This window comes from Podarcis cretensis (assembly GCF_951804945.1).
Source record: "Podarcis cretensis genome assembly, chromosome: 1".
In the NCBI taxonomy this organism is placed as follows: Eukaryota; Metazoa; Chordata; class Lepidosauria; order Squamata; family Lacertidae; genus Podarcis; species Podarcis cretensis.
This window is the reverse complement of record NC_137170.1, coordinates 51,080,050-51,092,444: the sequence shown is the minus strand read 5'-3', so window position 1 is coordinate 51,092,444 and position 12,395 is coordinate 51,080,050. Positions and strand designations below refer to the sequence as shown.

The window sequence follows — 12,395 nt, the reverse complement described above, 5'->3', positions numbered from 1 at the left end:
GCTCCCATCAGCCCCAGCCCACACGGCCAATGGTCAGGGATGATGGGAGATGTAGTCCCAACAACAATTGGAGTGCCATAGCGGATTTGCAGGATTATAGGTCATAAATCCTGTTTTTCCTGAAATCCAGGGGGGTGGGAAAGTGCTGTGGAAAATTCCTATGAATGGCTGAAACGGATGATAATATCAAACATCTTAAAACTGGTCCTCCCATGTGGAGACAGCTGGCTGATGGAGACGGATGGGTGTGTGTTGGTTTCTTACAGGTCACTGTACTCCTCTTTCTCCTCCAAGAGCAACGGAGTTGAAGAAATGACCTTTCTTTCCTCTCTACTGAATACTTTCTGGCATAGATTTGCCAGCCCCACCCTCCTGTGGCATGTCAGAATTTCTGTTGGATTTCAGTGCTGGAAAGCAAACGTTGAGGGGGAAAAGAATGACTTGAAGCAAAATGAAACAAGCTGCACTTCCACTGTCCTTCAGGCAGCATCAACGGGCCTTTCTAAGGAGGACTAGTTTATGGCCATGCACGTTTCAAATTGTCAGTATAAATCCTTGGTTCTTAAGAGCATGTTCTTTCTTTTCTTAAAAGCTCGCAGCTGGTTGGGGGAAGGGGTAGAATCATAAAGTCTTAACCTGGCGAGCCAAAAACCAAATAAGGAACAGCCCGATGCTCCAAGTGGAAATAAATGGGACTTGCATTGGCAGAGCATTTGGAGAATCTGGAGCCTGAGCCTTCAAAGGTTTTTTTTCTTTTTCTTTTGCATTATGATGGAAACTATCTGTTAGGAATTGGGAATTGAACTGGAAGCCCTGCCCTGGGCTGGAATTGGAGAAAGGCCAGCTGTCTCAGCAGCAACTTATTGGACTGTAAAGAGAGGAGAAAGAAACTACACAGCAGTAAACAACTTCAGGTTCACCCAAAGTGTTTTATCTGCAGAAAGGGGTAAGGACTCTTCCTGACATGGCCCAGATGCTGCAGCTGCACTTTGGAACATGCCTGTGGGCGGCTCTGATGCTCTGTGTGTTTGCTGGATCCCGGAGACAGACAGGTAGGAAGCTCACTCACAGCTGGAGAAGGCTGCTCTGCAGTGGGCAGCCAATATATTTCTGTTATTATCAATGCAACTGTTCGGGCTATTTTGTGCATGAGTGCCAGTGGAGGGTTTTTCATGGGCTTCTTGCAGGACTAAGGTTATCTGATAAAACTCAAGAAAGGATTGCTACTGTGCCTAAGAAAATAAGTCAGGATCTAGCCAGAGTGAGACAGTTAAACAGACACAGATACTTTCTACTGAGTTTTTACACACCCCTTTCACATACTTTCTAAGGAATGCTGTAAGTATCAACAACTTTTCCTCTGTTTAATCTCTGAAACAAGCATCTGTTTATATGGGACACTCATGCAGCTCTTCTCTCTTGGAATTAATAGCATGTTAACATCACCTGGGAATTTTCCAGCAGCCTTCAAACATAGGTAGTAGTTGTGAGGCAGGTGCTTTGTGAGAAAATCTTGACTTTATTATTATTTTTGCAGTGGTTTACTCTGTTGCTGTATTCTGCTTCCAATTGCTGCTTGCACAGTTGCATTCACAAAATGGCAAATGGTTTTGGACTAACAATTCCAGAGGGGCCTAGTTTCTGACTGGTCTATTTATATACTGAATTTCCGTAGCCGTTTTCTTGATACCTCACTCTCAGAAGCAGGAGTGTGAATTGACCATAGTGACATGATTGCGTTGGTAAGGTAATCAAATGTGAAGTCGCCAGATCCTGGTTAGGCAAGCAGCTCTTGTGCCTTAAAAAAAAGTGGCAGGGTTATTATTGTTATTTTCAATTTATTATACTTCACCACAAGGATTAAGTTAAATGTTAAAGGTTAAGTTACAACAATTTAAAATACAGCCGTCTAAAACAAACCACATTCACAATAATTGGATGGGTCCCAAAAACACACACCTTGGGTGGCAATGGCCAGGGGGAAAGTAACACTTTTAAAGGTGGCACAAAATAGGGCTTTTCATATCATTTACTGAAGGCATAGGATGCCTGCCACTGCCAACAGAACTTTTTTCTTTTTAAAGGCTTGGAAGTCACTTGGGTGAACTCAACAAAACAGATGTTGAGAACTATACTACCTTCACCATTAGTGTTATTTTAATGGAATATTTCTGTTCCTGCCTGTCAGTCTCAAAAGACTTCCTGAATTATGTATTATGGAGAAATGAAATGCAGCTGCAATCTGAGCTCTAATCCAAAATTGAAGACAGATGGCTTTGATCGGGAGACTGCAACCTGGCTAGAGGCATCATCTTTTCTAAGCAAAAGTGAACAGCCTCATTCTCCAAGCAACTTCTGTGAGTTTTTCTCCATGACTCTGGGGAGAATTACTCTAGAAGGGAAAGCTGGAAGCTGTCTACAATAAGGAAAGTTACAGAAACAGCAGATGTTATATTTCTCGCAGGCACCTCCTTAGCTTAATCTAATAATCCCAATGATGAAATTCAGAAAATACATTTCTAGAACAAGTCTAACCTCTATTTTAGTTCTTATCTTGCCTCTGTGAGTTGAAAACCTTAACTTTTTACATCTGTGCCAAAAATGAAAATATTGTAGATCAGGAGTTCCCACTGGCTTTTTCATTCCAAGAATACACTGAGCCTCTCTGTGCCTTATTCCCAAGGGTACTTTCCTAGTTTATATATATCATTACACTCCACTTTACGTCCCTGGCTTTTTAGAGCCTGTCGACCTCCTTCCCTCCCACCTCCTGGCTTTCAGAATTAACCTTTATATCATTGCATTTTGTATGTTTTCCAATTCTAATTACACACATTGCAAAATAACTCAAAATTTAAATAAATATAGAAAGGTAGAAAGTTTCTCATTACAAGATTTCAAACAACCCTGCTAGTGATGTTAGTTGCTTACAATAATCTTTCAGATATCGTATCAATTTACTCCAGTCCTTTTGAAATGTTTGATCTTGTTGGTTTTCAATTTTTCCTGTCAGCTTCGTGAGTTCTGCAAAGTCCATCATCTTCAACTGCCACTCTTCTTTTGTTAGTACTTTGTTGCATGCATAAAGAGTCTTTTATCTTCCATTAGTATCTCTTCACCAACTATACCCAATAAAAAGGCTTCTGGTTTTTTAACAAAAGTATTTTAAAACAGTTTCTTTAAATCGTTATGGTATATATCATTTCCCAGAAAGCCTTTACCACTTTACAAGTCCACCACATGTGGTAAAAGACACCTTCTTTTCTTTACATTTCCAACACTCATTAGTTCTTGTCTTATACATTTTGGCAAGTTTAGCTGGTGTTAAATGCCATCTCTTCATCATTTTCATAACATTTTCTTTAAGTGCACTGCATGCAGTAAAATTAATACCTTCCTTCCCTAACCTTTCCCATGATTCTAATTGAATACACTGGTCAACAACAAATTTGTTGTCTGTGTTTTTTCAGTTGATTTAGAACGAATCTGATGCGCTGAATCCAAAAATCACATTGGTTTTGCTCAATCAGGTCAAGTTTTTGAGCTATGGCCACATGTCATTTTTTACGTTTTTGTTCACATGTATGCTTGTGTGGAGCATTTTAGAAGAAGTTGGTGGGGGTAAAATGCCATGTCGAATAATTGTTTTGATTGGAAATGATTATTTTAATGACAAGAAGTATTCAGGTCCGATAGTTCTGGGTGATTATGTCGAAAAGGGATCAGTTTGAAGTCATAAAACCTTGAAATCTTCCATAAATTGGTGCGGCTGGGATCAACAGAAAGAACCGGAGCAGCCTCAAGTATCCTGATCTTCAATCAGCACGTCGTCCTGTAGCTCATTGTGATGAAATTCCAGTGCCTATCTTCGGAGAACTTTCTGACGTTAGTGACAAAGATGCCTCCAGTGTTGAAGGACATGAAGAAGAAGTGGTTCTTGAAGATGATGCTTCACATCCATTTTCCCAAAAGGAGTTGAATGATCTAGTTCGTGACCTCAGCTTGTCAAAGGACTCTGCCGAACTGGTGGCATCCAGATTGAAGGAAAAAAAACCTCCTCTCTGACAGTGCTCGCATCAGCTTCTTCCGCAACAGGCATCAAGAGTACCTCCGTTTTTTCTCGGAAGAGAAGGACTTGGTGTACTGTGCAGATATTGCGCAGCTTCTGCTCAAGCTTGGAGTGCCACAGCACGATCCCAAAGATTGGAGACTGTTCATTGACAGCAGCAAGCGATCACTGAAATGTGTTCTGCTACACAATGGCAACCAGTTTGCCTCTATACCCCTGGCTCACTCAAGTACACTGAAGGAGAACTATGAAGCGGTGAAGTATGTGCTGGAGAAAATTGGTTATGATCAGCAAAAGTGGTTTATTTGTGTTGCCTGAAGATGGTGAACTTTTTGTTGGGACAACAGTCTGGCTTCACCAAGTACCCATGTTTTCTGTGCATGTGGGATAGTAGGGACCATGCTCAGCATTACATGAAGAAGGACTGGCCTGTGCGGGAGGAATTGGTGCCTTGCAAAGAAAGGAACGTCATAAACGACCCTCTGGTGGACAGAGACAGAATACTCTTCCCACCGCTGCACATCAAGCTCGGCTTAATCAAGCAGTTCACCAAGGCTCTGGACAAGGATGGTGACTGCTTCACTTACTTGTGCCAGGCTTTTCCAGGATTGACCATGGAGAAGTTGAAAGCTGGCATCTTTGACGGTCCTCAGATCCGTCAGCTCATCAGAGATTCAGAGTTCGGAAAGTCAATGAACGAAGTGGAACTGGAAGCGTGGAAGGCATTTGTTCTGGTAGTGAAGAACTTTCTTGACAACAATAAGGCCAGAAACTACGCAGAACTTATCAACAACATGCTGACTGCTTTCAGAAACCTGGGTTGCAACATGAGCGTCAAGATGCACTACCTATTTTCACATATGGACCGGTTTCCTGAGAACCTGGGTTCAATGAGTGACGAGCAGGGGGAGAGATTCCATCAGGACATGAAAGAGAGGGATACCAGGTATCAGGGTCGCTGGGACGCAGTCATGATGGCTGACTACTGTTGGACTCTGAAGAGAGACCTCCCTGCCACTGAGCATTCCAGGAGTTCCAAGAAACAGAAGTTCAAGCCCTGAAGTTTGAAAAATGGTGAAGCAACATGCAATTTACATGTACTTACCTTTATCAGTGCCCACCATTCAGTAAACCTGACCTGATGGAGAGAAACGGATGCCATTTCCTGATTCAGCAGTGCAAAAATACCCTAAATCAGTTGTAGAAATCTAGACAACATTCAAAAAGTAAAAAATTGTTGCCCAGTGATATTATATCCAGAATATTTAGCCCAATGTATTATCACAGTTTTAACCTCTTCATCTTTGGTACGCCATTCCAGGATACTTGCCTAGTTTTGGACTCCACAGTATAATGCACTCCAGACCTGCTTCTGTATGCAACTCCACTTGCAAAATATGGCCTGGTGCTGCCTCCCATAGTCCTAGCAAAGAAATCTGGGAACAGCTGAACTGTTGGGTTTGGGGACTTGTGGCCCTTCAGTCACTGGTGAAATGCAACTCCATCATTCTTGAGCACTCACAGTGTTTGCTGCAGCTGATGGAAGTTGTTCTTCATCAACATCTGGAGGGCCACGAGGCCCCCACTTGTGGTCTAGCCTACGGGTTGTAACAATGGAGCGCACGAGTCCCTGCCAAGGGAAAATGCAGGATATAAATAAATATATAATAATAATACCTAAACAGAGAAAAATATTAAATGCAGAACCAGCTAAGTATGAATTCATAAAATAATGAGATAAGACTTCAGTATAACTTTAGCATGCTAAGTTAAAACAATATACAACAACATGAAATGGAGGAAGCTCTGTGACCTTAAAACAGGCTACCTCACTTACAGCAAATTTCATTCTTTTGAACAAAATAGTTCCAAGTTTTACTGTGATCATTTCAGTATACTTTATTAGCTTTATCAGCATGCAGCGGAGGCTGGTCCACTGGGGCTACTGGGGCACAGACCTCCCACTGAAAATGCCTAATAATACTCCCCCAAATCTCTAAGCCAAGCAGTCTTTCCTGTTCCACATACATGGGTGTGTGTGTGTGTGTGTGTGTGTGTGACATGTCAGTGGGGGGTGGAGTCAGAGGCATAAGTGGGTGGAAGAATGGATGTGATGCTTGGCTTTACCCAGCACAATCCAGCCTTGCAAAAGGCAGAGTCCCTACTCACATGTCTCTCCGTCCTGATGAGAATGAGGCATTATTGCAGATCAAGCAACGCACTCCAGTCAGACAAAGCACCCAGAAAGGTGCAGAAGTAGGGCAAGTGAGGAGCATGGTCTGGAGAGGAGCCGTTGTCTAGAGGAAATCTCTCAGGCCAGCTGAAAAGGCCTGGAGGGCCTGAGGTTCCCAACCCCTGACTTAGTCCATCCAGCTTTAAAAGGCCTGAAACTTTTCGAAGGGGAAACCCTCTGGGAAGTTTTGAGGTTGTGTATGAGGAAGCTAGGAGAGAACAGAACCATGATGAAGTAAATATCAAAGCTATCCTCTGATTGTTAAATAAATGAAACAACATTATATTGAAGAAATTTGACATCTGTCTTTACTGGTGCACAGATTGTATCATTGTTGCTCCCCATTTGTGGAATGCTCTCCCCAGGGAGGCTTGCCTGGCACCTTCATTAATTACCTTTAGGTGTCAGGTGAAAACGTTTCTCTTTCACAAGCTGTTTGGCTGATTAACATTCTATAGCCTTTTAAATGTGTTTCTGGGAAGTGGGTTATTAGTTTTGTTTTTGTTTTATTATGTATTTGTGTTTTTATTTTGTATTTTTATATTGTGAACCTCCCCGTGATCTTCATATAAAAAGTGGTATACATTTAAACATTTAACCTCGGGTTAAGTACTTAATTCATTCTGGAGGTCCATTCTTAAGCTGAAACTGTTCTTAACCTGAAGCACCACTTTAGCTAGTGGGGCCTCCTGCTGCTGCTGCGCCGCTGGAGCACAATTTCGGTTCTTATCCTGAAGCAAATTTCTTAACCTGAAGCACTATTTCTAGGTTAGCGGAGTCTGTAACCTGAAGCGTATGTAACCTGAAGTGTACGTAACCTGAGGCACCACTGTAATAAAAATAATAATAAAGATTATTTTATAATAAGTGTTATAACTGAGATTTTGACCTCAGGTTAATATTTAACACAAATTCAAAGAAATATCAGAAAATCAGGCATATATGTGAAGGAGGATAGGTGAAGAGATGTTGATTTAAATACTATTTTCTCTTCTGTTTTTCCAGATGAACAAATTGACCTCCAAGATGCTCCAGATACAAATGGGGTTGAGAATGCTGGCATCATACTAGAGGTAATTTAGGCAAAAGCAAATCCACAAAGAAAAGGATGTGAGGTTCCTTCACCTTAGGCATGACCCTGCCGATATCACTGCAACAGCTCCAACTTCTTGGCCTACAGCTACCCAACCTTTCATTTTGCTGGTGCCAGGAGAAGTGTGATTGTCATTCTGCCCCTTCTTTAGTACTGAGGAATGTGGCTGGGTTAGGTGTGAAGATGGTCACTGTGCATCTAGGAGCTTAGGAATCTACCATATACAGTGGTACCTCAGGTTAAGTACTTAATTCGTTCCGGAGATCCGTTCTTAACCTGAAACTGTTCTTAACCTGAAGCACCACTTTAGCTAATGGGGCCTCCTGCTGCTGCCGTGCCGCCGCGGTGCAATTTCTGTTCTCACCCTGAAGCAAAGTTCTTAACCTGAGGTACTACTTCTGGGTTAGCGGAGTCTGTAACCTGAAGCGTATGTAACCTGAAGCGTATGTAACCCGAGGTACCACTGTATTGAGTTGGCAGCAGCTTTTGAGAGTGACTGGGGAAACCCAGCCAGATGGGCAGGGTATAAATAAATTATTATTATTATTATTATTATTATTATTATTATTATTCAGCATTTCATGCAGGGGACATTCCGAGCCCTACCTGGAGATGCCAAAGATTAAACTTGGGACCTTCTGCCAAGCAGATCTACCACAGCACTTGGCTACTGTTACCAATGCTTGAGGCAAATTTCAATTTTTTTGTATAGGGTATGGTAGCAGTGGCCCTCAGTAACATTAGTGCTCCAATTTGTTTTCTCTTGGCTCTTCAGTTTCGACAGAGATCATTATACTGTACAATGCCCCCTTTTTTTACAGCAGCTCCACATTACTAAGGATCTCAGGTTCTCTTTTACTTCAGCGAAGGCATCGGCTGAAGCTTCAGTGAAGAGACATGGAACTCCCGAGAAACACTGTTTTCTGCTTATGTAAACTATAGTCCACAAGATGGCAGCCTTGGGCTACTTCTGCTCATTAGACTGAGCTAGCTGACTCCGCTATAGGAAGGAGATACGGAAAGATTCTGAACTCTGATTGTGCAACAGGCCAGTTGAGTGACAGAGAACACATTCAGTACTGGGCTACCAACATTTGCTGCTCCACCACTTTCTATAACAGCAGTATTTCTTAAGGTGATAGTCTTCATCCTTCAGAACTGGAACCCACCATTATCCTTCAACAGGGAACCCATGCTTAATATTTATTCTCCCTCTGTATGTGTGAACCTTCCATATCCTTTCCTTTTAAAAAAATAATCTTAAATACACACACACCATTGCCACCAAAACAGTGGCGATATCAGTGATGCACTCTATTTATTATATTGGAGCGCAATTCATTTTTAAGTCTCAAGCAGCCAGATGCAGATGGGTATCTGAGCAGTAATCTTCACTTAATGTTTGTGAGCTTTGCTTAGCCTGTATCAGAACTTCCTGCCTTTATTTGTTTTGAAGAGCTAGAATCAGGAATGCAGGAAACAAATCTCCTCTAGGAGCAGGAATGATGTGGTACTGGATAGTTCCACAATCCTGCCATTGTGAACAATATTCTCTTGATGATCCCTCACTCCATCTGCCATGCCTAGCAGTCTAAAAGACACCCAAGTTGGACAACATGCCTAGAATGGAGATAAAATTAATGTAGCTCTAGGCACGGGAAATTTGTATAGCTGTCAACTTTTCCCTTTTCTTGTGAGGAATCCTATTCAAAATAAGGGAATTTCCATTTTAAAAAGGGAAACGTTGACAGCTATGGAAATTTGTGACCCTTCAGATGTTGTTGGACTTCACTACCCAGTGGTCAATGGTTAGGGATGAAGGGAATTATAGCTCAATAACATCTGGATGTTGGTTCCCCATCCCTGCATTGGCCCAAAGATAGGACTTCCAAGTGTCCTTTTTATCACCAGTTAATTCTCATGAGCCAATCTAAGATGGATTGTACAACAAGCCATTTGAATGGTGTCAGGAATAGTTTAATAACACAACCCAAATGACGCAAGCAGGTAAGGCATGTCACATTTAAGAATAGAAGACAAATTTTATCCTCCTGGCAATTAGCCACTCTGCCCTGAGCAAAAATTAATTCTCGAGCATGATCACTTCTTACCACAGAGAAAAAACTGTCTGCTGATCCTCACAATTCTATTCTTTTTCTTTCAGTTACTTTGGAGAGGAATTGAAATTATGGCCAATGAGACAATCAGGATCGAGGATGAAGAGTTTGCCTCTCTGCGTCCCACCAAGCGATTACTCCGGGTTTTTCAGCATGAGATTCCAAAAAACCCAGAAGGGATTGAAGAGTACCTGGACTTCCTCTCACAGTCTGACACCCCTATAACTCCACAGGAATTCAAGAAGCTCATCTTTACCACGGTCTACTGTGCTTACCAAATTCGCTCCATTCAAGGCCTGGAGAAAAACCTCTGGATCAACCTTTTCTCTCAGCTGGTTATTGAAATACTCCGTGATCTCTGCAAACGATTCTGTTCAAAGGAATCTATGGATTCTGTTCAGCTTCTGGCCTCTAGGCCTTGGCCGGAAATGCCTGTCTATATTTCTGCACTGAAGAAATTCTACCGGTCTAGCCTAGCCAGGACCCAAAGACACTCTCATCCATAAAGGAGAAATCTTGGTCCCTATAAGCCAAATTAATATGCAAATATATATATTTTAGGTTCATTCTCCAGGAATGTGCACAGGAGTGTCACCCTTCCTGTTTTCTTATCTCTGGTGTAGCTGCTGCTTAGCTTTTCACTGGATTTCTATGATTAGCATGTTGCTCAAGGCCTCTGCCCTGCGCTCTCTATAGGACATGCAGTTCAGATGGCACTTTGCTGTTGATTGGAATTGGGTTACTGAGGAACATGGAGTTACATGTCCCTGCTCTTGGCATTTTTATGTGTTGCACTGCAATTTTGTGTGTAGCGAAAATTACAAGAAACCAGATCCATGTTAAACACGAGGGAGATCTTACGAATTGTAAGAACTGTTTACCAACAGAACATGTATCTTCTTAGAAGGGAGCTTTTACGAAATTATGGACAAGCATCAGTTCAGGAGGCTTTATGTCAGAAAGAAAGTGAGGAGACTGAATGCCTAATGGGGCAATCCTTCCAGCTTAGTGTTTCTTCTTGTATAACATAATATTCTTCAGGTACAGTGTACAATTTGCCCTAAAAGCCACTATGTCAGAAAAGGGTTAGTTTAGTTCTACCAGGTTTGGCATCCAGACGGTGCTTGAGCAAGCCGATTGGGCACCTGGGGTGGCGTGTGTGCCCTGCGCCCAGGGGCGGGGCCAGCCGCTCATGGGGGCACCGCGGGGCCTCCAAGGAGTCTGCCTGCCTCCTCCCACTAAGCCGCCCTACAGCTGAGGGGGAGGCAATGGGCAGACTGTTTGGGGCAGTGCTGGGCCTGCGGGCGCTTAAGCCACCGTGTCACTCCCAGAAGAGAAGCGTGGCTCAGGTGCACTGCGGGCCCTGCGGTGAGTGTCGCCCACCATTTTGTCACCCCCCTCAGTGGGAACACCCAGGGTGGGCCACACCTACTGCACCCCCCTTGCTATGCCCCTGCATACAGACTGTTTGAATGAAGCAGTTAGCAAATTTAATAAGTCTGTTCCACGACCTGCAACTTTAACCACTGAATGTACAGTGGTACCTCGCAAGACGAATGCCTCGCAAGATGAAAAACGCGCAAGACGAAAGAGTTTTCCGTTTTTTGAGTCGTTCCGCAAGATGAATTTCCCTATGGGCTTGCTTCGCAAGACGGAACGTCTTGCGAGTTCTTGCGAGTTTGTTTCCTTTTTCTTAAAGCCGCTAAGCCGCTAATAGCCGCTAATAGCCGCTAAGCCGCTAATAGCCGTGCTTCGCAAGATGAAAAAACCGCAAGACGAAGAGACTCGTGGAACGGATTAATTTCGTCTTGCGAGGCATCACTGTACCATAAACAAGCCAGCTTGCTTGGCTCCATATATGAATCAAATTTGCTTTGTGTGATAAACAGTGCACTAGGGAAGCCATGGGTGAATTGTGGTATCAAACACTTGTGGGAATTTAATTTTGAATGTATTAAGGAATGTGCCGTTTAGGGAGCTGTCTGTATGGGATTAGTTAACAGAGTTTGTAAGCAAATGAGACTAGGGTGTTGCATATGTTCTAGTTGGGTCCTGATATAAACTTTTAAGGGCTATGCTACCTTTTAAAATGTGAATATAAAAACTTGTGACAGCATTGTCTTAGCCAAGAAATATCTTTAGTCTTGCCCTTGGCTTTTTAACTTAATCAATCATTGTCTGTATGCAGAAGTGGGCTTCAGCAGGTGTCTGTGCCACAATATCCCAATCCTACACCAGTTGTATTGGTCAAAATGCACCATGCCAGGGCCAAGCATACAGGGAATAGATGCCCCAGCACCCAAACATGGAAACAATGCTTTTAAAACAGCAGAAAAAACTTATACCACAGAACAGAACTCAGTGGGTTTGGGTCCCATTCATTTGCTGTTAAAGTGGCTCTAGGCAGCTGCATAGCTTTGCCCAGTGGACGTATATCTGGCCTCGATAACAGAATTTATCCATTTGCAGCTCCAAAGCTTATTAATATGGAGACAACTTGAGTTGCTCCTCAGGCACCTAACCTATCTGTTGAAGGCAGCATCTGTAGTCATCAATATATGCAATCCCAATAATACATTGTTGTGTTAACAACACAGCTGTGCACACACAGAGGCCGGAAGTGTTAAGTGGGCGACATTCCACATCATGCATGATGGAGTTTCACCCTTCTCCTGTCTCGCATGCAGTCTTCTGTGTTCCCTCCAGTCTTGCTCTGGACCCCAACCCTCTACAGCAGATTATGGGGTGCACAGAGGGGAAAGGGGAATTGTTTCCACCATCTGTATTCTGCTAGTGAATAAATACCATTGGATTTACCCTATTTAGTTGATTAATCAGAGGGGGGCATTTTTAATTGCAGGGGGCAGCTAAGGGCAGACGTAT

General features: G+C 42.8%; 1 protein-coding gene across 1 annotated transcript; it reads left to right on the top strand.

Moving 5' to 3' along the window:
• The first annotated feature begins 487 nt into the window (after nucleotides 1-487).
• On the top strand, nucleotides 488-12,329 carry FAM180B (family with sequence similarity 180 member B). Its single transcript, XM_079952787.1, has 3 exons — nucleotides 488-1,052; nucleotides 7,308-7,375; nucleotides 9,560-12,329. The coding sequence occupies exons 1-3, from the start codon at nucleotides 965-967 to the stop codon at nucleotides 10,016-10,018; spliced, it is 615 nt and encodes a 204-aa protein (XP_079808913.1). The 5' UTR covers nucleotides 488-964; the 3' UTR covers nucleotides 10,019-12,329.
• Nucleotides 12,330-12,395: the final 66 nt, after the last annotated feature.